Source organism: Trachemys scripta, chromosome 7 (genome assembly GCF_013100865.1).
Source record: "Trachemys scripta elegans isolate TJP31775 chromosome 7, CAS_Tse_1.0, whole genome shotgun sequence".
NCBI classification, from domain to species: Eukaryota; Metazoa; Chordata; order Testudines; family Emydidae; genus Trachemys; species Trachemys scripta.
In genome coordinates this window covers 5872125-5900037 of record NC_048304.1, presented here as the reverse complement: position 1 = coordinate 5900037, position 27913 = coordinate 5872125, and the positions used below count along the sequence as shown (strand labels likewise).

The 27913-nt window shown below is 45.5% G+C and overlaps 1 protein-coding gene across 1 annotated transcript in view; it reads left to right on the top strand.

Annotated features, from left to right (window-relative positions):
* ADAMTS9 (ADAM metallopeptidase with thrombospondin type 1 motif 9) overlaps positions 1 to 27913 on the top strand; it is a 124142-nt gene that overhangs the window by 56443 nt on the left and 39786 nt on the right. The window contains exons 17-28 of the mRNA XM_034775562.1: positions 4073 to 4239; positions 4352 to 4481; positions 5232 to 5358; positions 8951 to 9161; positions 10363 to 10527; positions 12307 to 12471; positions 13478 to 13597; positions 17866 to 17970; positions 18109 to 18276; positions 18483 to 18770; positions 20044 to 20205; positions 20810 to 20986. Of these exons, the coding sequence (XP_034631453.1) occupies positions 4073 to 4239; positions 4352 to 4481; positions 5232 to 5358; positions 8951 to 9161; positions 10363 to 10527; positions 12307 to 12471; positions 13478 to 13597; positions 17866 to 17970; positions 18109 to 18276; positions 18483 to 18770; positions 20044 to 20205; positions 20810 to 20986 (1985 nt within the window). The remainder of the gene's footprint in view (positions 1 to 4072; positions 4240 to 4351; positions 4482 to 5231; positions 5359 to 8950; positions 9162 to 10362; positions 10528 to 12306; positions 12472 to 13477; positions 13598 to 17865; positions 17971 to 18108; positions 18277 to 18482; positions 18771 to 20043; positions 20206 to 20809; positions 20987 to 27913) is intronic.

Sequence of the window (27913 nt, the reverse complement as noted above, 5' to 3'; positions counted from 1 at the left end):
GGACATAAATGATGGATGGGCCTTGTGTATAGGAGTTAACTTCACCCATGGGTTGTTGTGGTTGTTGTTGTTTTGTAGAATCACTACTTAGGCCTCGATTTACTATGGGGAAGATTGTCCCTTATCCTAACCCAGATGCTCAAGGGAAGAGTGGGGTGTAAGGAACACCCCCAGCATGGCACAACTCCAGGAGTGGGGAGAGACAGTAGAGGCTCTGTGTCCCATGAGTGAGTGGGCGGAGCCATGCCAAGCAGAGCTGGCCAGGCCTGAAGTGGGAAGTGAGCTAAAGGCAAGAGGAGACTCAGGGAGAGGTGGTGACGTTCTGAGTCCAGGAGGCCCCAGAGAGCTCAAGCTAGCCTGATATGCTAAAGAAAATCAATGGCCTGATGGTGTTCTGCATGGTTTAAGATGTAGAAAATATTTCCTTTGCAGTCATTAGAGAATCTTGCCAATGAGAATACAGTTCAGGGAAAGGAAATACAAAATCAGGTGACTCGTCTGGGCCCTGCTCCTGACAGTTGATCCATGCATGTGGACACCTGTGCCCGAAGGGTCCAGCTATATGGATTTGATTCCAGGATTGGGGCCATTCAAGGTATTTTGCCCTTATATACATATTGCCATTAATTTGTGGCTACGTCATTTATGAATGTATGTTTACAAGTGTCTAATTAAGCAAAACTGGATGGATATGCAAGCTTTGTTACCAAGAGAACTGCAAAACTTTCCAAACACTTTCTGTCTTTCTCCAGAGTCCTCCCTATTCTCCTCTTTTCCTCTTTCCTAGAAAAATAATCTTCCATGTATATAGTTCCCTGCTGTGTATTCAGAACAGTCTACCCCGGCCAGGCCCCTGCGCCCGGAATAACCTCTCAGTTCTTTCTGAAGGGCCTTAATCTTCTTGAGAAGCATGAAGTCAAATCTTCTTTAATGTTGCAGCGTAGACTATAGGGTCTAGGCCAGTTGTGATTTCTTTAACTGAATATTGCTGGGAAAGCAGCTCTTCCTATTAGGCCTGTTAGGCAAGTGAAAAGTGTGCATGTGTACACTCATTTCGCAGTTCACGGAGTGTGAAATCTTAGGCCCTGGATAGTGTGAACCTTGTAGTAGTTACATAACAATCTAGGAGGAATTTGATGTTGTCATCAAGTCTGGGATGTCTAAACGGTCTCCCCTATTGTTGTAGGAAGGTGCACTAAATGGAATGGATTCCTTTAATGTGTTTTACTGCTGCTTAATAGTGTTAAGTCACAGTAGGAGGAATTTGGTTGGGGCTGCATTTTGAGGTTTTCCTTTGGCCGTGTACTTGTTAGCTGCTGAGCAATCTTTTGCTTTGTTCTCTCTCCTAGTTATGTTTCAACCCCTCCTTCCATGTTTTGATGGTAGCTTTAGGTTTTACAGTAGAGAGCCTTTGTAGTAACGTAGCTGTGATGGGTGAAATGGTGGGGAAACTAACTTCGGAAATTAGCTACATAATCGCATTAGTGTGAAGTTGTGCAGCAGACCGCTGTTTGCAGGAAACCGGTCCTTTTAGAAAGCAGTTAGGCTTTAAGCCGTCAGTGCTTTTGCATACCTCAAGATCTGGAATAAAACAAAGAAAAAGATGCTGCTGGCTGAACTCCATGGAAGGTGAAATCCAGGCAGCTCGGTTACATGGCGCGTACCCTACCGATGCAGGATGGAAAGGTTCTACAGCCTGACAACCTTGCCCGGCCCCTGTCTTTATCTGTGCAATTCGTGTGTTGCAATATTTGAGGTGCAGTTTACACGTACTATTTAAAGACCAAGCTGGCACCTCTTTGCCGCCCCGCCTGTGCCCTGTCTTTAGGAGCACCCTCCAGCAGTCTGCCTTTCTTCTAATAAGGCCTGGGGCCAGCGTAGGGTCTGCCTACACGGCAGCTGGAAGATGTGATTTCCCGCGCAGCCAGGCATACCCACGCTAGCTCTGCCTGCGTTCCCATTCTAAACCATGGCAGCAGGAAGGGCTACTTGCCCTGTGTCTGTTCCTAGGGCCTCTGTACTCAGCATGACAAGCTACATGCCACAGGGAAAAGCCTCCTACCTGTGGTGTGGAGCGACACGCAACAGTGAAGGGCTCTGGCAATGGGGAAAGGCTCCGGTAGCTCGCTGCGGCTTCCCACTACCAGAGCTTTTCCCTGCCACGGGGAGCTGCCGGAGCCTTTCCCTGCTGGCAGAGTCTTTCCCTGTGGTGGGGAAAGTTTCCAGCAGTTCCGTGTAGCTAGGAAAGGCTCCAGCAATGGGCAGGCAGCGGGATACTGCTACAAATAGCTGTGTAGATGGGGGAGGCAGAGCTTGGGCGTGTAGAGACCCGTGCAGGGTAGATCCCTGAGGAGTTCAGGGGTGTCTCTACTCTACTGGCTCAAGCAGTGTCTCACCATCCACACAGCTGTTTGCATCCGTGCCAGGGGGCCATGCAATGTCTCTATTCTACGTGCCATGTAGACGTCCCCATGGTCTCCCAGCGCGGAGCTGTGGTACACCACAATAAGCAGGACCAGTCCTCAGCTGCAGGCACAGCGGTTGTATTGTCACTGCCGCTGTCCTCAAGCTCCTCTCCCTTGAGAGACCCAATGGGTTTGACTGGCAGAGGATCTACAAGGTCATCTTTAAATAATTCATAGGCTCCAAGTCCAGCAGGGACCATTGGGATTGAGTCTGACCTCCTGTGTAACACAGGCCAGAGAACTGCCCCAAATAATTCCTAGCGCAGACCTTTCAGAAAAGCATGTGATGGGTTGTCACCCCCAGAGGTGCAGACAGGTTGTCACCCCCCAGGGGGACCGCTGCACCTCTCTAACACCCCAGCTGGGCTGGCCCTTTTCTCACACTGCTTTGCTGGAGACACAGCCAGCTTCACCAGGCCCTGTTGTCACCCAGCAGGACAGCAGGTGGCGCCACACACCCAAACTGAGCTACCTCAGTGCTGTACCTAAGTAGGGTGACCAGATGTCCCGATTTTATAGGGACAGTCCCAATTTTGGGGTCTTTTTCTTATATAGGCTCCTATTACCCCCCTGGTCCCCTGCCCCGATTTTTCACACTTGCTGTCTGGTCACCCTATACCTAAGCCACTCAGACAGACAGACAATTTCCCAGCTCTCCAGGCTTGCACCCCTCACTGGAGTATAAACCCAAAATTTGGCTGTCTTGCCCTGCACAGGGGTCTGTACAATGTAAGCTCAACCTTACCCTCGATCTGGGAAAGATATGCAACAGCCTCTGCTCACAGAGCTGAGATTTTCCCCCAGACACTTCACTCAAAGGCACACTGGTTTAGACAAAGCAAAAAAAAATGTATTGACTACAAAAGATAGATTTTAAGTGATAGCAAACAGATCAAAGCAGATTGCCTTCATCCCTTAACGGATCTTGTGGTCATTGGGCGATTCGATCGAGATCTGCCATGCCAGCTCTCTGCGCAGGGCTGGGGTGGTGGCACACAGAAGGAACACACGCATGCACTGCCAAACATCCATCAACATCTAACCACACATCCAATTTTGATTTAAAATCAGAGACACCATCGTGGGATAGAGTGTCCCCAGGCCTGAAATCCTCTCAATGCAGGAGGCTGTCAGGAAGCCATAGCTGTTCCCCCCAGCCCTACATGAGTTAGGTCAACCGAGGGCTCTTCTCACAGAGGGAGGCTCCTCTTCTCAGTCCCAGCCTGGGACCAGAAAAGGCCTGTCCTGCTGATTGCTCCCCATCCCCTCCTTTGAAAACTACAGCAGCTCCTCCCCGCTTCCAAAAACAACTCATTTTGCAGGGCTTGCAGTATGGATTTTTAACCCCCAAAAAGTCTCAAAAGCTGCAAAATTGTAGCATGGCATTTCCAAAACTATATGGGCAAACTCCTCAGCTGCTGGAAATCAGGGAGGGAAATCACTGAAGCCAATGCGGCTCCACCAGTTTATACCAGCGGAGGGTCTGGCCCTGTAGTTTTAAAATGTGTGTATACGGGACCTCCAATCAAGTGCTCAATCTATGTTGCTTCAGCGTAAGTGAGTTACTTATGTGCGTGTGGGGTTTTGTTTTTACCTCTTTTGCGCAGCCTTATCAAACAGTCATGGAGCCTTCATCTTGAATGGGGACTTTGTCGTCAGCATGTTTAAAAGGGAAATCAAAGTTGGGAATGCTGTGATCGAATACAGCGGCTCAGACAATACAATAGAAAGGATCAATTCTACGGAGCGCATTGAGCAAGAAATCGTTCTTCAGGTAAAGTGTACTTCTTTCACGCAAATGTACCTCCGCTGGGTTTTATTTGAGTGAAAATAGCACAGATATTGACTGGTCTTAGTTTATCCGCGTGTGTCTTTGTTTTCCCCAGATTCTATCCGTGGGTAATCTATATAACCCTGATGTTCGATACACATTCAATATCCCAATTGAAGACAAACCTCAGCAGTATTACTGGAACATCTATGGCCCGTGGCAAGCCTGCAGTAAACTTTGCCAAGGTATGTGCTTTGGAGTATTTTAAATCAGTCACGGCATTTTCTGGACTTTGGTGGTGGTAATAAATGCATTTTCACTTGCTTTCTCTGAGCTTCTTAGATCATATGAGTTTGATGATTTCCATGAGCTGTAGTAGTGGAATGATCTATGCTGGCTTATGCCAGCTGATAATGTTTAGCACTTTTCTGGTGCTTCTCCTCTTCAAAGCGCTTCACATACATTCATTCACTGAGCCTCACAACAACCTTATGAGGTATGGAAGTGTTGCAATGGGGAAACTGAGGCACAGAGCGTTTCCTTCTGATTCCCAGAGCTGCAACAGGAGTCCATGTCAGAGCTGGGGTTAGCATTCAGGAGCATCTGTCTCTATACCTCTGTATACCTCTAGATGGGTGACAGGGGATGGATCAGTTGATTATCTGTTCTCTTCATTCCCTTTGAAACACCTGGCGTTGGCCACTGTCAGAAGACGGGACACTGGGCTAGATGAACATTTGGTCTGACCCAGTCTGGCCGTTCTTATACACTACCTCTCTCTCATTCACCAGTTGGACTAAAGTCCATCTAAATAAGCTGGATCCTTTGTGAGTTCATAATGCAGATGTCACATCTATAGTAGATCCCCTGGATCAAATAGATTTGCAGAGCACAATTTTGAATTTTTTTAAGAAGCTATTTTGAAAACAGACAGAGAGAGACTAGATTGGATCACTTTCCTGTATGTGTTTAAAAATGTATTTTTTCCTGTTTAGGGGAACGAAAAAGGAAACCCATTTGTACCAGAGAATCTGATCAACTCATGGTGTCAGATCAAAGATGTGATCGAATTCCCCACCCTGATCCAGTAACTGAGCCTTGTAGCACAGAATGTGAATTAAGGTGCACGGTACTCAGTCACGTATATACATTACATCATATATTTATTGCCTAGTCTTCTTTCCTTTCACTGCCTTTTGCGGTTCCTTATTTCTCAGTGACCTACGCTTGCTGAAGCAGACAATAACATTGCTTTTGTAGGCTTCTGCAGAGTAATGTGGGGGAGGGATAGCTCAGTGGTTTGAGCATTGGCTTGCTAAATCTGGGCTTGTGAGTTCAATTCCTGAGGGGGCCACTTAGGGATCTGGGGCAAAAATCTGTCTGGGGATTGGTCCTGCTTTGAGCAGCGGGTTGGACTAGATGACCTCCTGGGGTCCCTTCCAACCCTGATATTCTATGATTCTATGAAAATTCTGCTACAAGTTAATGGTGCACACTGGCTTCTTTGTAGGAGGGAGTCAGGACATGTTTTGCTTTCTTCACTTCAGCTTGCCTTTCTATGGTGAAAGAAGCACTAACTGTAAGGGGCACATCCTTTATTCAATGCTGCGAAATGTAGAAACATGAGACAAAAGCCTGTGATTCCTATCCTGGCTTGACCAACAACGCTGGGAACTGCATGGTGATCTTGTCTTCCCGGGAGAAGCAGTCTGCAAACGTTAAAAAATAAACAAAAGTAGTCCCAAATCCAGCAAAGCAACTTAAGCATGTGCTTAACTTTAAGCATGTGAGTTGTCCTACTGGAGTCAGCGGGAGTACTTGTGAGCTGCAAGTTAGCATGTGCTGAAGTGTTTTGCTGGATGAGGGCCTTAGCCAAACAACTGCCTCTGATGATTACAGTATGGCGAAAGATTTTTTGGGGGGAAAAAACTTTCTGAAAGAACCATTATTTCTAGACCTGTTTAACTTTTACACTTTTCATAGAATCCTAGAAGATTAGGGTTGGAAGAGACCTCAGGAGGTCATCTAGTCCAACCCCCTGCTCAAAGCAGGACCAATCCCTAACTAAATCATCCCAGCCAGGGCTTTGTCAAGCCGGGCCTTAAAAACCTCTATGGACAGAGATTCTACCACTAAATTGTGAACTTTTGAACTAAAGTGTGGGCAGAGAGGGGGTTAAGTGGCTGCTGGGACAGTTTAGTTTTTATCTAGATTCCAACTGAGAATGTGATGGTCCTCTCAGATTGTCATGATAACAGCTGAAAGGTTACTCAGTTGCCATTTCAACAGCTTGGAAGCTCCAGAGGGGGGAACACTAAAAGTTAGGAAAGCGATAACAGATTTGAGACTGACCTGTAAATCGGGACCTACTGACTCCAGATCTTTATTTTGTTCTCCTAGCTACTCTGCTGGAGTTTGGCCTTGTGGCCAAGTTGAAGAACTCTGCGTTTTCTATACAAGAGACTATAATTTGGGCTCTGATCCGATGCCTGTTGAAGTCAATGGGACTCGTTCCATTGACTTCAGTGGACATTAATTAATCCCCATGGACCTAATTCTGCAAGGTGCTTGGGCGAGGTGCTGAGTGCTTTCAAGTCCCAAGTGGGCTCTCAGGACCTCATGTAATCAAGCCCCATTCACCATGTCATATCCTGCCAGTCTGCAATTGTAGTGAAGTAACCACAAGCACCTCCGACAGGGTCGGGGACAACTGGTGAAGAGGCAGTGATGCAGGCAGACCAGTTTAGCAGTCCTCGCTTGGAAAAATGGTGTCTGCATTGGATGATCTTTAGGGTGAGGGGCTTGGATAAAACCCAGAAGAGTGTGTGTATGTGTAGCGGGTGGGAGTGCAGATGGGGGATGTTTAAGAGGAACATGGAGAACACCCTCAAAAGAGTATGAAAGGCCAACTTCTGCTCCTAGATATGCAGGTGCATCTCTGCAAAGGCAGGATTCTACCCTGTTCAGTGCCTTGGGGCCCAGTCCCTCTCTGACGCCTGGGCAATCTGGCTGTGTAGATCGCATTAATGTCAATTACTTGCATGTACCCTCAGTACATTGATGGGAGAATAAACACAACTGCTCGCAACCAAATATGAAAGGAAGCCTTTAGGACTAAACATGCATTTAATTATTATTATTATCATTATTATTATTATTTATTATTGGTCTGGGGCCCATTGTGCTAGGATCTGTATTAACGGCACATTAAGAGACTACCCTTGCCCCCAAAGACTTTGCAAGATAAATCCAAAGGCTGGGACACAAAGGTGATTGGGTTTCCCCAGGGTTACCTAGCAGATCAGTGGCAGAGCCAAGAAGAGAACTCAGGGCTCCAATTTCCCAGGCCAGTGGCCCGTCAACTGAGCTGTGCTTTTTCTGCCACCCATCCAGCACTCTGTGATATAATTTAATATTTATATCAAGTCCTGACAGTAGAAAACGTGTTAGTCCCAGATTCTGGAGTGAGGAATCCCAATGGTGTGAATTAAAGTCTCCCGTCACCTGCACAGATCTATTCTAGTCATAAGGCAGGTATCGAAACATCGGAAAGCACATCTGGAGCCTGTTTTTTTTTCAGAAGCAAGGAGCACCCACAGCTCCAGCTAACGTCCACGGGAACTGTGAAAATCAGACCTCTGTTGCCTTATGAGAACTGCACCATATATATGTGGACATCAATTTAATGCAACCACCTGGGAAAAATCCAGGTTCAGCAGCAACAGCTGGACCTTAGCTCTCCAGCCTGGGGACAGCATGGAGGTGATTCTGGAGGATTCTGGAGAGAATGCCACACACATTGCATTCTTGCCTTCTCCATGTCAGTCTTAAAGGAGGATGTCTAATCTCTTAGCTTCAGGGTAGGAAAGGTGACTAAAGCACGAGGATGTGGCTGTGGATAGGAAAGTGTGGTCAAGAACCGAAAGGTGGACAAAAGCCCTGAGGTTCTCCGTTAAATGGCCTTAATTTTGGCATCACTGCCTGCGGGCCGTAGAAGCCCCCCTGGCAAACGCCAGGACCAAAGTCCCACCATCTGAGAGCCAGCGCTTTTTAATCCCTGATAGAACTTTCTTTGTATCCTCTACCTTGTACCAGTGCACAAATCACTCGGTTCCACTTCAGAGGGCTGAAAGTGTTGCTAAAGCATTCTGGTCCATGGAATTACATTTGACGTACACTTCATGCCCATACAAATCTAATACATTTGATGCCATGTTTTTGGAAAGCTTTTGGTTTTCTGAGGGTGAGGCATAGTCTAGGGGTCTGAACACAGGCCTAGAAGCCAGGAACCCCTGAATTCTAATCCTTGCTCTGCCACTGATTCTATCTGTGACCTTGGGTAGGTCACTTAAACTCACTGCCTTGGTTTCCCCATCCGTAAAAAGGGGCCAATAATACATATGTACATTCCAAGAGTGATGCAAGGAGTAATTAGCTAATGTTTTAGACAGCACTTTGAAGATGCAAAGCTTTGGGTGGTGTTGTAATGAGTTAAAAATCTATATAATTAAAGTACGTACATTCCTTATTTATGTAACATGATACTAACTGCATTATACACATAGGATACTAAAAGGCAGCAACCCTTTCTGCTTCTGCTTTTCCTCTCAAAACCAGGTGCATTCGCCGTGCTCTTCCAGGCTTACTATTTTAGACAGCATAAAACTGGCTGAGTTACTGATGGTGTTTTTTGGGGGGTGGGGTTTGTGCCCAGGTGGCATATTGCTAGAAAGAGCGAATGCACGGCGCAGTGCGGGCTGGGATACCGAACGCTAGAAGTCTACTGCACAAAGTACAGTAGGTCGGAAGGGAAGACCGAGAAAGTCGACGACCGATTCTGCAGTGGCCAAACCAAGCCAAATACTAGGGAAAAATGCTTTGGAGACTGTAACGTAGGAGGATGGCGGTATTCAGCCTGGTCTGATGTAAGTATGTCACCTGAGTGGTGAAATTTGCCTTGTTTCCGGTAAAAATCTCCAGCCTGTGTATTCTTGGCAGCTCCCAGTCAAATGTTTAGGTAGGGGAGGCACTTGGTCAGCCTAACCTAGTAATAAAAGTGGCTTTGGAAAGTATCCTGCAGTCTTCTGCTGCTGCTTTGAAGCCCTCTACTGGAATAGTGCATTAGATGTACCCTGCAGTCGGTCAGTCCTGCATGGAGCCGTCATCAGGAGGAGCTAGTCCGTGAAACTGGTAGCTATAAATAGCACATGGAACTGGGAAACAGTGACGTTTCTGCTGATTTTTCAGCATGTTCTCTGGGTCCAAAGCTGCCCAGTAACGCATCCGCCATTGCTTTCTGCATTCCTCCGATGTCTGTAAAACAGATCTTGACCTTTCTCTGCACATACAGCTGCTAGCATAAAGAGTTTGTGTGTGGCCTTAGCATGCAGACTGAAATAAAGACAAGCTTCTGTTTCATGACTGCAATATAAATCTCTTGACTTTTTAAAATACTATGTATCTGGATCTTCATTTCCACTGAGGCCCCTTTACACGGCTTTGGCACTGACACATCTTGAGGCCACGTAAAGCGCCCGAGTGGTGTAAAGGCACCTTGGTATAAATGGTAGAGGATGTAAAACAATCAGGGCTTTGGAGCGGAGCCCAGAGCTGGAGCGCGGAGCAGCTGTGGAGCTGCAGGTTTTGTCTGGAGCTGGAGCGGAGCCGGAGCACAGTTCCAAAGCCCTGAAAACAATTTTTGGTGTTGAGAAGTTAAACCGGGCCACTGCTATTTACCATTTCTTATGATACAAGTACAAAAAGACACCAGTTGAATGAAATCGAAAGGCAACAAATTTAAAACTAATAACGGAACTCCTTTTTGGCACAACCCATAATGAAACCCGTGGAACTCATTGCCACAAGATATTATTGTGCTTGGTAAGACTTAAAAAAAAAATATATAAGGGAAACAAACTTTTGTACTTCTGGTCAAAACCAGCCATCAGCTGCCTGGGCTTAGGAAGAAACTTGCCCTATGGGGACACTTTTGTACAGTTGTTCTTTATGGGGTTTCTTGCATCTCCTTCTGCGCATCTAGTCCAGGTTACAGGCCTACTTAGACTATTGGCCTGGCCCAGAGTACAATTCCTATGTGTGTATTGACTGAGTTTTTCTTTCTTTCAGTGCTCTAAAAGTTGTGGTGGTGGCACAAGGAGACGACGAGCCATCTGCGTTAACACCCTCAATGATGTACTGGATGACAGTAAATGCAGCCAGCAGGAGAAGCTCATTGCACAGCGCTGTAGTGACTTCTTGTGTCCACAGTGGAAAACAGGTGACTGGTCAGAAGTAAGTGTCTACTGTTTTAAAACCAAAAAAGGGAGAGTTCCATGGAGTTGTCTCTTTCACCAACAGGTGTTGGGCCCATAAAAGATACTCCCTCACCCACCTTGTGTCTCTCATATCCTGGGACCAACCTGGGTACAGCAACACTGCACTTAGTAGTTAGCCTGCACTGATGTGCCTGTCTTTACCCATGACTGATGAATGGCTACTAAAGACCAGATTCTTTCCCTTAGAGGGGGCACGTTGGAACCACTGGGGTTCTGCTGTGGAAAAGGAGTGAAAGATATCACAGAGTCCTATGCCCGGTGGGGGTATCAGCACTCTGTTCTAGGGGCACTCTCTTCACCCCCGCACACAAGAAAAGTTGGGAGCCAGGATAAAGGGAGGAGTGGGGAAGCAGTGTCCTTGGTCCTAAGCCTCCAGCTCCACTGGCCATTTTTCTGTCTGGAAAGCATGTGCCTACAATAGGGAAATGAAGCATTACTCCAGCTCCAGGGGTGCTTTGTCGCTTTTGACGGGGCTCATGGAGAAGGGTATGCCTGCCCTCTAGCTCCACAAACGCAAACCCCAGTAGCTCGTCTAAACAGGGCTCACTTCTCCACGGGGCATATTATTTCAGGAGTCAAAGAAATGAGATGACAGAGGAAAAATCCCACTTTGGTCTTTGGTCCAACTCCGGCGCCTAAGAACATGAGCTGTGTTGCAGGAAGAGAGAGAGTGTCAGCCCCTGGGGTGATGCCTTTGGGCTGGCAGGAACATGGAAAGAGGAGCACTTTGCTACATCTTTGCAGAGATGTTGCCAGTACTCCTGTCCCCATTGAGGCCCGGCTAGTGCTTGGCTGTGGCCTTCCAGACTCCTCGGGCCCTGGAGACAGATCATGGCTGCCTTCTGCACTGGATTGGTTTGGAGGCAAGGGCTTCTGCACCCTTTCTCCCCGGCACACCTCCCATTTTGACCCTCACGCTACAGCATCCGTAATTTGATCCTTTGCTTTCTGGCACTTCTTAAGAAGTTGTAGGGCAGGGGTAGGCAACCTATGGCATGGGCGCCGAAGGCGGCACGTGAGCGGATTTTCAGTGGCACTCACACTACCCAGGTCCTGGCCACCGGTCCGGAGGGCTCTGCATTTTAATTTAATTTCAAATGAAGCTTTTTAAACATTTTAAAAACCTTCTTTACTTTACATACAGCAATAGTTTAGTTATATATTATAGACTTATAGAAAAAGACCTTCTAAAAATGTTAAAATGTATTACCGGCACGCAAAACCTTAAATTAGAGGGAATAAATGAAGACTCGGCACACCACTTATTGCTGACCCCTGTTCTAGGGAGCCAATAACAAGAATGTTAGCAACACAGAGGAAAAGTTACACTGCTGTAAAGCTGCGCTAGCCACTGAAGTTAGTGGAGTTACACCAGGTTTACGTCAGAATCCAGCCCAGTAAATCCTGTATGAGTTGCACTGTACATCCTTAATTACATGGATTTACCCAAACAGGGTGATTAATAATAATCCTGATATTACTCCATGTTCTTTGGCTTGATGTTATTTTCAACCCTCCCTGTATGTTTGTTTTGACCCCCATAGTTCTCTTTAAGCTCCAGTTGGTGCTATGAACCAACTCCTCTTAGTTAAAGACACGCCTCTAAGCAAACAGTTGTGGTGGTTTCTGGTCTGATTTTAATATCATGGGCAGATTCTCAACTGCTGTCCATCACCATAGTTCCATTGACACCGGCTAAGGATCTGACCCCGAGTCTGTGATTTGCTCCTTGCAGTGCTTGGTAACCTGTGGGAAAGGGCACAAACATCGCCAGACGTGGTGCCAGTTTGGAGAAGATCGGTTGAACGACAGGTTTTGTGATCCGGAGAGTAAGCCCAATTCTGTGCAGACCTGTCAGCAGCAGGAATGTGCCGCGTGGCAAGTTGGACCCTGGGGACAGGTAATGTAAGAGACTCTGTTTCCTTCTGCTCCTGGCATGAATGGTCTGACAGCAGTAGCAGGACCATGCGAAATTTCATTTGTGTTTATCATAGATTGGCCAAGATTTTCAAAAATGGGTTTCCAAGCTTAGACTATGAAGTCCATATTTAGGCACCTAAATAATAGCAATACCCGCTCTGGTACAGTGCTGAGAGCCCACTTGGGACTTGAGGGCACTCAGCACCTCGCCCAAGCACTATACGAAGGAGGTTCGTATCTCTACCCTCAGTTTACAGATGGGGAAACTGAGGCACATAGGGCTGACATGACTTGCTCAAGGTCATCCAACAGCTGAGCTGGAACTGGAGCCCAGATGCCCTGAATCCCAGGCCAGTGCTCTATCCACTAGGCAATATTACCTCCTTTTAATAAGAAGGGGCCTGATTTTCATAAATGCAGCGCCCATTGACTTTCCGCAGCCCTTTTTCAAAATCTTGCCTTAGTTTTTGTTGTGTTTCAAATTTATTTCCACAGAGGGGAAAATAAGCAATCTGTGCTAATTTCTTCCAGAGAATTCTGTCGTCTTGATTTCCATTGCAGCTGTAACTTTTATGATTTAGTTATTTAATTTTTTTTTTTTTTTTAAGTTAGCTAGACCACACAAATTACTGATCGGCATAATGCCTTTCATTCATGATCATGGTATGTTACTGGAAGTTTGCACAGCCTGCATGCAAAGCAATGTGACAGGGATTATACTAAATTCATATCCCACAGAATGGGAAATCATTTAAACACTCATACATCCATATTTGAAGACGATAAATGAAGCATGCAGGATTCCGACGGAAGCAGTGAATTAAGTTTGACCTACTTTTAAGTTGAAATGATCGAAGTAGAAGAAAAAGGCTTTTTTACTTTTGGTGGATGTTACGAAAGCAATGATAGGCTTCGAATACACTACCCCGCTTAATATTGTCCAGGTCAAATCTTTATTCAGTCTTTCTTATTTTTCCCCCTCCCAGTGCACAATGACATGTGGGCAGGGCTACCAAATGAGAGCAGTGAAATGTGTCGTCGGTGCCTATGTATCAGTAGTGGATGACAATGAGTGTAACGCTGCCACACGGCCGACGGACACACAGGTAAATGTTACACTTCTCTCCATCTCTTGTTCCCATCCTGGCGTTGCCTCTTTCAGGAGTGATAAAATAAACATGTCTTTCCTCTTTATTCATTGTTCCTGGCTTAGTAAATCAATACCAAGATCTGCTCTTTTGAAGATCCCTGGGTCGAGGGGAGGGATAGCTCAGTGGTTTGAGCATTGGCCTGCTAAACTCAGGGTTGTGAGTTCAATCCTTGAGGGGGCCATTTAGGGAACTGGGGTAAAAAATCTGTCTGGGGATTGGTTCTGCTTTGAGCAGGGGGTTGGACTAGATGACCTCCTGAGGTCCCTTCCACCCCTGAGATTCTATGATTCTATCTCCTCAGCTGGTGCAAATCAATGTAGCTTTACTGACTTCAGTGGCACAATGCTAATTTATACCAGCTGAAGGTGTAACGTCTACTCTGCAGTTAGACGCTTCCGGCTGGCCTGTGCCAGCTGACTCGGCTCACGGGGCTTGAGCTGTGGGGCTCTTCCATTGAGGTGCAAACGTTCGGGGGCCCTTCCGTCTCACAGGGTCCTAGAGCCCGGGTTCCAGCTTGAGCCTGACTATCTACAGCGCAATTAAACAGCCCCGTGAGCCTGTGTCAGCTGGCATGGACCAGCCCCGGGGTTTTGATTGCAGGGGAGACGGACCGTCGGTGGCCAACTTGAGTGGTTTGGGGCAGATCTCCGGCAAGAGCAGCAGAGCTTGTAGGCCGCGCCCTTTCTGCTCCAATGCTCTCTGTTAGCAAACCTGGCGGCGGGCAGGGCGTTCCAGTGTGCATTTTTGCCAGATCTGGTGAGGATTGAACGTGTACGTAGGCCATGAAATGGATCTGTACAGTCTTGTTGTAGTTGTCACGTGCTCCGTTTTTGATGTCGAAGCCGCAGTGGGCTTCCTAGTGTCAATTCTATACCATGGAGCATGCCTAGGGTGACCAGATGTCCCGTTTTTAAAGGGACAGTCCTGTTTTTAAGCCCTCCTGCAGGTGTCCCAACTTTTTCTTAAAAACAGGCAAATTGTCCCATATTTTCTGTCCCCCTTCACCATCAGTACTGGCGGGTCCTGCTACTGGCTGGATCCCTTCTCGCGGTGAGTGGGTGGGTCCAGTGGCCGACAATATGGGTGGGTGTATAAGGCTGGTGACGAGGCAAAGCGGCAGCGCGCAGGGCTGGCTGCCCCCCCTGCTGCTCCATCAGCGCAGGCCCCCACTGCGTGCCAGCTCTTGGCCAGCAGGGCACTGTCCCCAGTCCCCGGGTGCGCACGGCAAGCTGCGGTGGCTGGTGAGTGTGGGCGGCATACGTGTCGCCCATAGGGACAATAACTCAAAGAAGAAGGAGCAGTGACTTACCTGTAGAGAAACAGGAGGAGTTTTGTGAGATGTTTTGTCCCTGTGGGTGCTCCACTACCCACCCTTCTTCTCCGCTGTCTTTGCCTCTGGGCTCCATGAATAGAAAACGGAGCAGCGGAGGGTCTTCCCCTCCTTGCATACTTTCCTACCAGACTATAAGGATGCATAAGGCACTGCTGACAAAAAAAAAAAAAAGTCTCCAATCAAGAGCATGCAGGTGCACACACATCCTGACGTGGAGATCCCATCGGACAAAACATCTTGAAGAACTCTAGTTACTGTATACATAACCTGCCCACAGAGGAGAGTCACGCTACCTATAAATGAAGGAATTTTAGATCTGGCAAAAGATCTTTGGGTTACTCCTGTCTCAGTTGCCACTACTTCACAGTGTGCTGATCATAGATATCCAGTACTGTCCAAGGGTTCAGAGTATTTTTATACTTCTCCTACTCCATCTTCACTTGTTGTTACTGTTACAAATGCAAAATCGAAACAAATAGGAAAGTCAACGCCCAAAGAAAGAGAATCAAGGAGACTAGACATCTTTGGACGGAAAATTTATTCCTCAGTGTTTACAAGTTAGGATAGCTAATTATCAAGCCATGCTGTCTAAATATGATACTCTTCAACGGGCCATTCTGTTTGATTTTAAGAACAAGATACCTGTAGAAATTACAGATGAATTTAGATCAATCTGCGAAGAAGGTCACTTAATTGCTAAAACCGCACTGCAGGTTGCATTGGACACTGCTGATACTGGTCTGTCCAGTGGCTACAGCTATTACTATGAAATGTGCATCACAGTTGTCTGCATCAGGTTTGCCTAAGGAAGTACAGGCAACCCCATTGAAGATTTGCCATTCGATGGACAGTTTGTTTAGTTTACAATGGATGAGTGTCCCCTTGAAAGGCTATTAGATCCACTATTAGATCACTGAGTTTATAGACATATTAGTATTTAGAAGGAAGCAATTTAGTCCTCATCCTTCTTCCTCGAGATAGAGGAACACTTTTCTGATACTTTTATCAACAGAGATCTTCTGACCAATCCTAGATGAGATTGAGATATCAAAAGAGGACAACTGGTCCGTCATCCTCTTTGGTAAACTCACAATCAGGACATTTGCAAAAGCATCAGATTTGATGCCACAGTCAAGGATCTTGGACTAATCTACAAGGATCTATACCTTTTCCTCCCTCGCTTTGGTTCCCATCTGTCTTTTTTTCAAGAGGGTTGGGTGACAATGGATTCTTCACGTATTGAGGATGGTTACACCATTCAATTTCAATCTCTGCCTCCCTTCCAGTTCCTTTTTAGTAGCTAGTCTCATGAGAGCACTATGCATCAAGAGGGAGGTGACGTAATCAATCCAGAAGTGACAGAATGGGTACCTCAAGAATTTGTGGGAAAGGGCTTGTATTCCCCTTATTTCCTCATACCAAAAAAGAAAAGAGGTTGTCATCTGATCCTGTATCTCAGAAATTATTACAAATACATGTGATGCACCAAATTTGGTATGGTAACTCTAGCTTCAATTATTCCCGCTTTATATCCCAAGGATTGGTTCATGACCCTGACCTTTCATGTGTTGATAAATCCTGCACATCTACCATTTGTAGTTTTAGATGTAGGCTTTCCTTCCTTTTCTGTTAATTCCAAAGATGTTAAGGAAGGTAAGACAAGCAGCAGCTCGGATTATACTGATGGCTCCTGCCTGACCTCACCAGTTCTGGCTCTCAGAACTCCTGCTATTGTGCAATCATCAGTTTATCACGCTTCCGGTTCAGAAGGATAGAATCGCAGTCTAGCCCTACATCCAAATCCAGCTTCTCTGTGTGTCACAGTGTGGATGGTTTCTGGATGCCATTAGATAGGGAAAGTTCTGCAAAGGTACAGAATACAGTATATGCTAAAATTATGTAAAGTTTGCAAAACGGAAGCATTTTTCATCATGGGCAATATGTAAAGGTCACGTTCCATCTCCATGTTCTGTTCCAGTTATTTTGGATTATTTATTACGTTTAATACACTCAGGACTCTCTGTTTCAGTCAAGGTATGTTTGGCAGAGATTTCAGCATTTCATCCGCCAATACAAGGGGGTTCAGTTTTTGGACATCAATCAGTGAATAGATTTCTAGATCACAGTTGGGGAAACTGAGGCATAGGGAGGTGAAGTGACTTGCCCAAGGTCACCCAGCAGGCCAGTGGCAGATGCAGGAATGGAACCCATGGCTCCTGAGTACCACCAGTTCAGTGCTCCGTCTTCTCGCTCACACTGCTTTGTGAAAGCCTGATTGAAAGAGGCATAAGACATTGACCAGACAGTTCCTTATTTGGAACATATTTGAGCAAGGTTAAAAATTTGTCTCATTCTTTCCAAAACCAGCGTGACTTATGATCAGTACATTTGCTCCAGGTCCAATTTTTTCATGTGATTAAAAAAATTAGTTTGGCTGGTATTTTTCAGTAGTGCTTAAGGGTGTTAGGAGCCCAATGGCCATCGAAAACTGTTAGGAGTTGGAACGCCTATTGCCTTCTTGGTGACAATCTCTACTCTTGTCCCCAAAACTCCTTTCTTTGGAAGTTCATCATCATAAATGCAGATGACCTATGATTGTGAGGTTTGGTAGTTTTGAGGATATTGGCAAATCAAAAGCTGGATGCAATTCAGTTCCCCTCTTCCCCTGGCCCCCCCCCCCAATGTATTGATTTCAAATTTTGCAGCTCTGTCATGAGGACCTAAGAGCAGAACCTGCTTCTATTGAAGTGAAGAGTTTGTAAATAACAGATTGTAGGGCACCGTATATTTTTCCTTCTTTCTTAACTACATTGGGGGGATTACTTACCTGGAGCATCTGCAAATCAATAATCCAATATTTTTCATTTCCTCTCATATGTTTGTTTGCTAGGACTGTGAAATAGCAGCATGTCCTCTCCATCCAGCTGCTCCAGAAACGAAAAGATCTATGCCCAGCGTTCACAGGACACAGTGGAGATTTGGATCTTGGACGCCCGTAAGTGTGTGGTCAATGGTTACGTTTTATAAGATGACACGTTTTTCGTTATCGTTGGTTTTGATTTTTATCCCAAAGTCTGTGACATTGCGCGACAGGAGATGACTTCTCACTAAACTACTTGCTGATCTTTCCTAGTGCTCAATGACATGTGGGAAAGGTACTAGGATGAGATATGTCAGCTGTCGTGATGATCAGGGCTCAGTGGCCGATGAAGCCGCCTGTTTTCACCTCCCTAAGCCTTCAGCGACAGAAGTGTGCTCCGTAACGCCGTGTGGACAATGGAAAGCCCTGGAGTGGAGTTCTGTAAGCAAATCCAGTTCTTACCACAATATAATCTATATGGCCCGTTCCTTCAGTTTAGTTCATATATTTCTCATGTACTCTGTCATCCAGGTGAAGGGCAAGGAAGTTGAGATGGTTCAACTTCTTTTTATTAGCAAGTGGTTTCATTTTAAAAAGCATCTCTCCAGGCCGGAAATGAGTGTCTTCTTTTCCACTTGTCAATGCAGTGTTCAGTGACGTGCGGTCAAGGTAAGGCAACGCGGCAGGTGGTCTGCTTGAATTACAGCGACCAGGTGGTCGATAGAAGTGAATGCGATCCAGACGATCTCCCAGCAACGGACCAGGATTGCTCTGTGTCTTCCTGTCAGAACACCCATGACTCCGGCAGGCCAATCCACTCTTTCTCATACCCGGAGCATCCACCGAAACCCCACCCGGGGAGAAACCCAAACCAGAACGCTGGCCCCGCGCACATACCAGGGGGCAACCAGTGGAGAATCGGCCCATGGGGTGCTGTAAGTGTCACTTCAGGCCAAACTATGAACCCTGTGTTCCCCCTGCACAGATGTGCAACTAGGGGGGGGAGGGATAGCTCAGTGGTTTGAGCATTGGCCTGCTAAACCCAGGGTTGTGAGTTCAATCCTTGAGGGGGCCACTTGGGGATCTGGGGCAAAAAATCGGTACTTGGTCCTGCTAGTGAAGGCAGGGGGCTGGACTTGATGACCTTTCAAGGTCCCTTCCAGTTCTAGGAGATGGGATATCTCCATTAATTTAGGTACTACCTCACTCCCCTGCACTCACTACCCATATGGGCCTTCTATTCCTTTGCCCGTGCATACGGGTGGATCCTTAGCTCTGCTCCTTCCAAGCACCAGAGGGCACGGCAGGGTAAGCAATCTGCTGGGCAGAGGGCTGGCAACGTTACTTCCCTTGAGGCCAAGGACTAACTAGGGATCAGATGGTGCCTTTGAGTCCCCATGTGGTTCCTGGTCTTCTCCTGGGGCAGTGCCGCTCTGCTCCTTGCTAAGGGCTAGCGACCAACCACAATTGAGACTGTCTTATTTTTTTTCTAAACACACCCTGTGAACGCAGATTTGAAACAGTGCATTGCTAAGGTCCCGCTTCAGCAAGGTGATGAGGTGTGGGAGGAGTTTTAAATATCCGAGTGAAGTCAGTGGAATGGCTCAGGCGCTTAAAGTTATGCCCATGCAGAATTCCTTCGCTGAGTTGGGGCCTAAAGCGTCATGGGGGATTTGATGTTGGTAACGACAGGCTTTTCTGCTTGATTTACGGAGACTGCAAAGCACAGGTGCCAGCTTCCTCATTTCGCTGGGGGTGTTCGACCCCCATTCTCCCACCTCTTTTCCCCCTCCCCCAAGTGTGCCTGCCCTCACTCCACCCCTCCCCTCCCCTCTCAGTGCCTCCTGCATGCCACAAAATTGATTTGTGGCAGGCGGAGGGTGCTGGGAGGGAGGAGGAGGAGCTGATCAGTGTAGCTACCAATGGGTGCTGAGCACCCACTGTTGTTTTTTCTGTGGGTGCTCCAGCCCCGGAGGACCCCCGGAGTCGGCACCAATGCTGCAAAGGTAAAAGGATGTTAGTTATGCTAATGCCATAGACTTTATATTTGTCTATTAACTCTAGCTCCTTTGGCGGGAGGTGGGGGTTTCGCTTCCTGTTGCACGAGCGCACTCCCAGAGCTGAGTGTTCTCATGGCCCTTTGGGAGAGCCAGTGGATGCTAAGCAATAACTGGACTTTATGGCAGCGTGGGTGATTGTGTTTTGCAGTGCTCTAGTACGTGCGCTGGGGGATTCCAGCGGCGGGCTGTGGTGTGCCAGGATGAAAACGGATATACTGCAAGTAACTGTGATGAGAAAGCAAAACCTGTTGAGCAGAGATCATGTGAATCTGGCCCTTGTCCTCAGTGGGCTTATGGCAGCTGGGGAGAGGTGAGAGCCAAGTGACCCTTTTCCTATCTCTCAAGACATAAGCCAAAGTTTTCAGTTGGGGGGGCAGGGCGGGGAGTTGAAAAATGAAAGAAAAAAATACTGACAATGGTTAGCAAAATGTTTTGTTTACTGAAAAGCGAGTTCTTGGGAGCTGAAACAGTTCTGTAAAGTGTCTGATAACGTTTTCAATTAAGTCTGTCGCAGAAACTTTTCCAGACAATGACAGATTTTGAAAACTCTCTTTAAAAAAGGCCATTTTTTGAGAGAAAAGCTACTCGTTTGAATTATGTCAACCTGCTCTAGTGAGTTTAGTGTCCAGCTTCAGACATCTTCAAAAGCACTGGGCTGGTGTTTAGCACTTTCTAAAGATTGTTCCCGTTTAATGTGTCTTATCCTGAGCTCCCAAAAATAGTGGCCCCCAAAATCTCTGGTCCCTTCTGAAAATTTAAAAAAACACCAACACCCTCTTCTGGGGCCTGTCTCACCCGACCCTGAAGTCCGTGGAAAGACTCTCATTGGTTTCAATGGGGGTTGGCTCAGACAATGCTCCATATGCAAATTACTAATATTATAACTCCGTTCTCTGTTGATTTCCTTTCTCTAGTGCACAAAGTCATGTGGGGCAGGAACAAGAACAAGGCTTGTGGTGTGCCAGCGCTCTAACGGTGAAAGGTTTCCCGATCTGAGCTGTGAAATTCTCGACAAACCACCAGACCGCGAGCAGTGCAATATGCAGGACTGTCCTAGAGATGCTGCCTGGAATGCTGGTCCGTGGAGCTCGGTACGACCATAACATATTTCTCTTTGTGACTCTTTTTATAGATGTTCCATACCAACAAATCTAATATGCTTAAAGCCAAGGTGTTAATATTTTGTGTCATAAAACTGCACTTAAAGAAGATTATTTACAATATATTCAGCGTGACACATTCAGGAAGGGCTTACATTAGCAAGGTAAACTCCTTTAATTTAAAAGGCACTTTCTGCTAGATAACCAACTTTGTACATTTTATTACATTGCAAGCACTATGCATTACGAGTCTTGGTTATGACTGAGTTCTTTGCATGCAAATTAAAACCTGGCATTTTAAGCAGTACATTTAAATTTAAATGAAAGTTTTGATTATATTTTATGTTAATATTTTATTGTGCACTTCTTAGTGCACATGTTTGCATTTTCTCTGCAAAAAAAATTGTAGTTACGGGAGGATTTTGGTGCTACGTTGCCCTCATTCGCAAGTATGTGTGTTTATAAGTGTGTATATATTTATAAATATATACACACCCACACAGAAAACACATGCACATTCCTACATTAGTATAATGCATATATACATGTATATGTATTTCTATATACACCTCTACCCTGATATTACACGACCCGATATAACACAAATTCGGATATAATGCGGTAAAGCAGCGCACCGGGGGGGCGGGGCTGCGCTCTCCGGCGGATCAAAGCAAGTTCGATATAACGCAGTTTCACCTATAACGCGGTAAGATTTTTTGGCTCCCAAGGACAGCGTTATATCGGGGTAGAGGCGTATGTACATGTCTGTTTATACATATAATGTCCTTTATTCTCAGCTGTGGAGCATATAGATGCTTAAAGTGGCTTTAAGCTACCCTTGCATATGTCTCTGATCCTTGGTCCGATCCCCAACCACTGCTCTAAATTACACTAGCTGCCCGTGGGACTATCATGGCAGCCAGGGATCAACAGGAAGTAGGGAAGCCCCCTTACTTTAGGTCACCTTTCCTCTTCGACTCTGGGAGGGGAGTGGAATAGGAGTGGTTATGGTGGCTCTGTGCCACTGGGACGATTCTCCTGCACTGGAGTGATCTACCCACAGCTTCAGCTCTAATGCAGGGGATGATCTGGACCATTATATAGCGTCCCGTAGCTTAAAACTCTACCCTGCCCAGCCTGGGGTCTTTCTGCTCTGCAAGGTGAACTCCACAGAATAATACTGACTTCCTGTATAAAAGGCCCTCTCCGCCTGAGGACAGGTGGAATTCTAGTGCTCCTGGCTGGTTGCTAACAGGCGCTCTTACACTGAAGTGAGTGTGGGACTTGGGACGCTGGCTAAATAAAATGAAAACCATTTGATGTGACCATTTTAAAATGACATGCAAACACGTGTCAAAATGTATTGTATATTTTGTTATAACGTAGCTGAAGGTTTTTTAAAGGTGATTTGACTTGAAAGCACTTTATCAAAAAAAAAAAAGAGGCCTTTTTGTAATATATTGACTTCCTTAAACACTATGGTTTTAAAAGTCACATTGCTGGAGTTTAACGTCACTGTAGTTTCTGTGGATGCTTTTGGTAACATTTCTAATATTTTTTTCATACCTCAGTGAATTATGTGATAGCCATAACATTGCTGAATAGTATTTATACGGTGCTTCATCATTACAAGGGACAGATCTGAAATATTTAATGTGAGGTGCTAATGTATCACTTTTATACTGATAGTTGGTGCTAACAGTGAATGAGCTGAGCACTACTCAATACCCGATGCAGTTGTTTTGTCCCACAACTACGTACTGAAAATTGCTGCTAACTTCTAGTTCATGTGCTTGAATGTTTGCAAGACCCAAAGGAGATGGATAGACTGTTCTGTTGTTTTTTTTGGTGTAATCCAGCATTTGGCATCATCACCACGTCTCTTCGGGAACAGACCATAGGGCTGTACGCAGCTCTGGCAAAACTGTCAATTTCAGTGGCGTTGTGCCCACTTACACCACAGCTGAATCTGTCCCCCAGTGTTTGATAGACAGGACTCCATCCTGCATTCCTTCCCCAGCCAAACCTCCCACTGATACCAGGGGTCAATGAGCTGGGTCAGGTGTGCAGAATCAATCTTGCAGCACTGGGTTCATGCAGCCGTAAACTGTGTTCTTAGTCTTATGCTAATTAATGTTTGCTCTAACTCTTCAGTGGAGAATCTTGTGACCAAAGTATTTAGTAGCGTAGTAGCGTCACTCGCTCCTACCGTCCTTTCTCTTGCAAAGTTCCCGCTGGAGAAAGATTTTCAGAACTGAGCCACTATTGTTCCTATGTAGGGTCTTGATTTTTCATGTCAAGTATCTTATCTGTTATTTGCCCGAGCTCTGCCGTAAGTGATTCCAGAGCTGTATTTGAGGACCTGGATGATAATCTGTGGGCTCAACAAGGAACCAAAGTTTTGTCTCTCCTGAAAAATATAAAAAATATATATGTATCCCTCGTTTTCATATTACCATGCGCTACTACAGTAGGTAGTAGGGAGAGTCCAATTTTTATTATTGTATTGCCTCACTTGCTTCTAGTTCTGACATTGATTGCAGACGTCATTCGGTAGCCGTTCATACTTCATCTGTTCCGATGGAGTGTCACTACCATATTTTTGGTCACTTTTGAAACAAGAGTGTAGTATTAGCTGAAACTTTTCAGCCGTATGGATTTATGTATTTATGTAATAAAGTGTATTTATTTTTCCAATATTGTTATTTAATTTTATATAAATCTTGCATACATTTACAATGTTGAATGTTAACATCGAACAGTGAAAATTAAAGACAAGTAGAATGTAATCAGAAATGAATTTGTATAATGATTTCTTGAGTCTTATGCTAAACTACAATAATACACTTAATGCTATAAGAGGGCAAGACTTTCTGAATAGGTAATGTAAGATTATATCTTCTGTCAACAATTTTTTAAAAATCAGTATTATTTATTTAGTGCTTCTCTAAGGAAATCAGTCCTTCATACTAAGTAATATAAACTATATTTAGAAAGACATACATTTAGTTACTTTTGCAATAATAAGACCTCTCACTGTGACTATGAAGTACAGATGAGTCATTTCATGCAAGTATTTAATTGGATAGTGTTCTTGCATGATTGACTGAAATGTATTAGGTAAAACAGCAGAACTTAGACTGTTCATTTTATTCATATTTAGTCCTGCAGTCCTTACTCAGGCAGATTTTGTAGTTACCTTTTATGAAATCAGCTGGGGGAGTTTTATCTGGCCTAAACATTTCAGGATGTAGCCGATAGATAGAGATTTTATATATAACATTGGTAAAGCTGTGTGTGAAATCCTACCATTATCATATGGCATGGCAGGTGTAGATGCCCCAAGCATTACCTTTGTAATGTACATTCTGGGGGAACAAAAGAATCACAAAACCATGTGGTACCTTTGAAACGCCTTCTTTATTCAAGAACATTTAGCGTTCAAGCACTGGGGGAATCATCATCCATCTGATAGACCTGCTTTTAGGACACAAACATATAAAGACTGTGACTGGGGATAACTAATACTTTCTTAACATTCAGGTGCATAATTAAGTTGGCTGAGAGAGAACAACTTTTTATGTACATGCAAATGGTGAAGGGAAACATTCGCACACTTCTAAAAACTAGGTCATCAAGAATCCGTACACTCAGAACCTTGAATCCATGTATCCAAAAACTGTCTGGGTGAAATCCTGATCCGGTTGAAGTCAATGGGAGTTTTCCCACTGACTTCAATGGGATCAGAATTTCACCCTCCTGAGTATAGAATCCCCACTGAAACTGATGTGAGTTTCTTACACAGAGGTCGTGGCGAATTGAGCGCTAGAGTTGTGAAAGCCAGTTCTTTGAAAGAGTAAGCAAATCATAGGGTACCTACTAGTAATATCTCTGTATTTATTGAGGTGGGTCTCTTATACCCTCACTGCATGAGTATTGTACTCAGTGATTTTAATGGGGGTTATGTCAAATACTTGCAGGAGAAACTGTGGCATCATTCTGCCATTCGATCCATGTGGGCAGACCAATCCAGGCCTTGAGTCCTATAACTGCATTTGCAAAACAACATCTGATTGGCTGCGTACAGTTTATCAAAAGCCCGCCAATAATCTACACTTTGGTTTGCTAAATCATGAGGCTACATCAACACTGCAAACAATCCTATTAAAACTGAGCACTTCAAACTAATGGCATACAGTGATTAGAGGGTAAATAATCAGGGTGGATGGTTTCTCAAGAAAATAAATGATTGCATTAGTATACCCTAATAGATAGCACAGCTGTACATTGATATGAGAGCAGTATAATGAAGAAATTACTTATCACAGGCTTCACAACCTGCTCACTTCTCTTCTGATTAGAAAACACAAAGGGTCCAGTGAAACAGTTATTTTACCCAATGCTATCCCCTTGGTTTCAGTTGTGACAGTCACAGAGCTGCCTGGCAGTGGGGTATAAGTCAGTGTTGAATTTGGCTTGTATTTGAGATAACTCTAGAAGAGTATTATCATTTTAAACATGATCTACTGTGTGATTTTTGCCAGCAGGTCTCCTTGTTTATCCATCATTATTATCAAAAGACTTTAGCCAACAGAAATGTTCAAAGGGGATTTAGGGCCAGATTTTTAAAAAGTATTTTAGGTGCCTAGTGGGATTTTCAAAAAGCATCTAGGCACCTAAAACTCATTGATTTCAATTGAGAATAAGTGACTAGATGTTTTTGAGCATCGGAATAGATGCCCTAATTTTGAAAATGAGACTCCGGTACTGCAATGCTGAGTGCAGCAACACCTAAATACCTTTTAAAAATCTGGGCTTATGGGCATGTCTGCGCTACACCCTAAGTCGATCTCTGTTACTGCGGTGGCTGATACACTACCCTCCTTCTGTCGGTGGTGTGCATCCTCACCAGGAGGTGAGGGGTATTGGGGGCGGGCTGTTGAGAGCCCTCCGCGCAGCTCCCTGCCAGGAGCCCATTTGCTTCCTTCCCCGGCCGGCTCTCGGTTCCCCGTTCCCAGCTGGCAGTGGGGGACAACCACCTGGGCTTCTTCTTGGCTCCTTGAGTGGGGAGTCTCCGGGCAGCAGCCCGGCTGGGAGTGGGAAGACGGGGCAGCCAAGCTCCAGCTGCCCAGCCTTTTTATCCATTTCATGGCTCCAGCAAGGGACCATGAAACCGACAAGGCAGCCAACAGCTGTTGCAGGTAACACGGTGTCTGCACAGACACTGCCGGCCCTAACCACACCCACATAAGCCCTACGCCTCTCCTGAAGGTGGAGTTGTTATGACGGTTTAGTAGGGCGCTTACGTTGGCCGGACAAGGCTGTAGTGTGTACGCTGACATAATTAGGTCGACGTAAGCGGCGTTACGTCAACCTAACTGTGTAGTGTAGCCCAAGCCTGCGTAACATTTCTGGTGACTAGAGTCCTTTGAAAACAGTGACTGATAAACCTGCCTCCCCCATGGAGCAAACTGAAAATGGGTTGGAGAACGGCACTGTTTCCAGGGCCATGATAATGTTCTTAGCAGTTAGTATGTCAGCTCTTGCCGAAGCACAAGTGATAACCGGAGGCAGATGTGGTTGGCTATAGCTCTGCCAGTCTCCTCTATTCCTCAGAAAATGTATTTGCTCTGACAGCAACGTTACCCAGGTGCGGCCTGATCCTTTACGCTTACTTTTGCTGTAACAACAACACCCTTGAAACTGACGAGATGTATATTCAACAGAACTGCTCATTCCCTCTGCCTTTGCATTGCTTCCCCCGTCCTTTGCCTCTTCAACGTCTGTTCAGACTGTAAGCTCCTTACAGCAGGGAACTTTACAGCTCTGTAAAAGTGTCATGTCTCCCCTCCCTCCATGGCCACTATAGAAATAATAATGATCAGTCTCTGGACTCTTATGTGGGGAGACAAAATATTGTAGCAGCAAAGGAAAGACAGACATAAGGTTCTAAGGTCCTTAACGTTGCCAGATAATGGGTGGCATTATAGTATGTGCTCAGGGACGCATTGAGAAGTAGGTGGCTTAACAAAACATATAATATTTCCATAAGAAGTTGCAGCAAATAAAGTGAGAGGCTCCATATTCTATTCACAATCTCCTAAGCTATCCTCTCCCTCTGTGAAAACCACTTTCTGCCCATTTCGACTGTGAGCTCTCTGGGGCATGGATTGTCTCTTATCTTAGTGGCTGTTCAGTCCTTCTGACTCCATGTACAGCCAACTTCCAGGTGTAGGTTAAAAGAAAAAGAAAAGCTGGTAAATTTGGCCCCTAGGTCAGGATTCGCTCCTTAGAATTCTTTAGACCTGTGTATAAAATACAAATGTTTGTGTTTTTTTTTTTTTAAAAATTGTATTTAAACTCTTCAACTCTCCTTGTCTTCTGTTTGGTGTTTGATTCAATCTACAACTACCTTTATCACATGGTAAAGTGCAGTTGAGTTTATAGCATCTTGAGCTTCCCGTTTCACTCTTCCTGTCTAACTATTCCTTCTTTGTATGGGCCAGGGAAACTCTAATGCTACTCTCCTGCACTATGATGTTGGGCCCTCTTCCCTTTCCTCGCCTCCTTAAATGCAGTCTTGGGCATCACTCATCTGCAGAGGGTACCTTGTTCCATGTTCCTCTCCTGCTTCAGCCCATTCCTCACTTACTGCCTCATCAGTTGTTGACTCCACCAAAACTTGCTTCCTCTCAGTGTCTTCCAGAACTGAAGAGATCACCCCAAACCACCACCACTTACAGCTGAGTCAAATCTCACCATCACCTCAGTGATCCGAACAGAAGTATTGGACATGAGGTCCTTTTCCTTCAGCATCTCCAGTCCATGTCAATCTAAATGCCAGCACCTCCAAAACCTTGGCCACGTTACCTGAAATACTCAAGGATTGGTTTAATAGCATAGGGATCAGATCTGGAA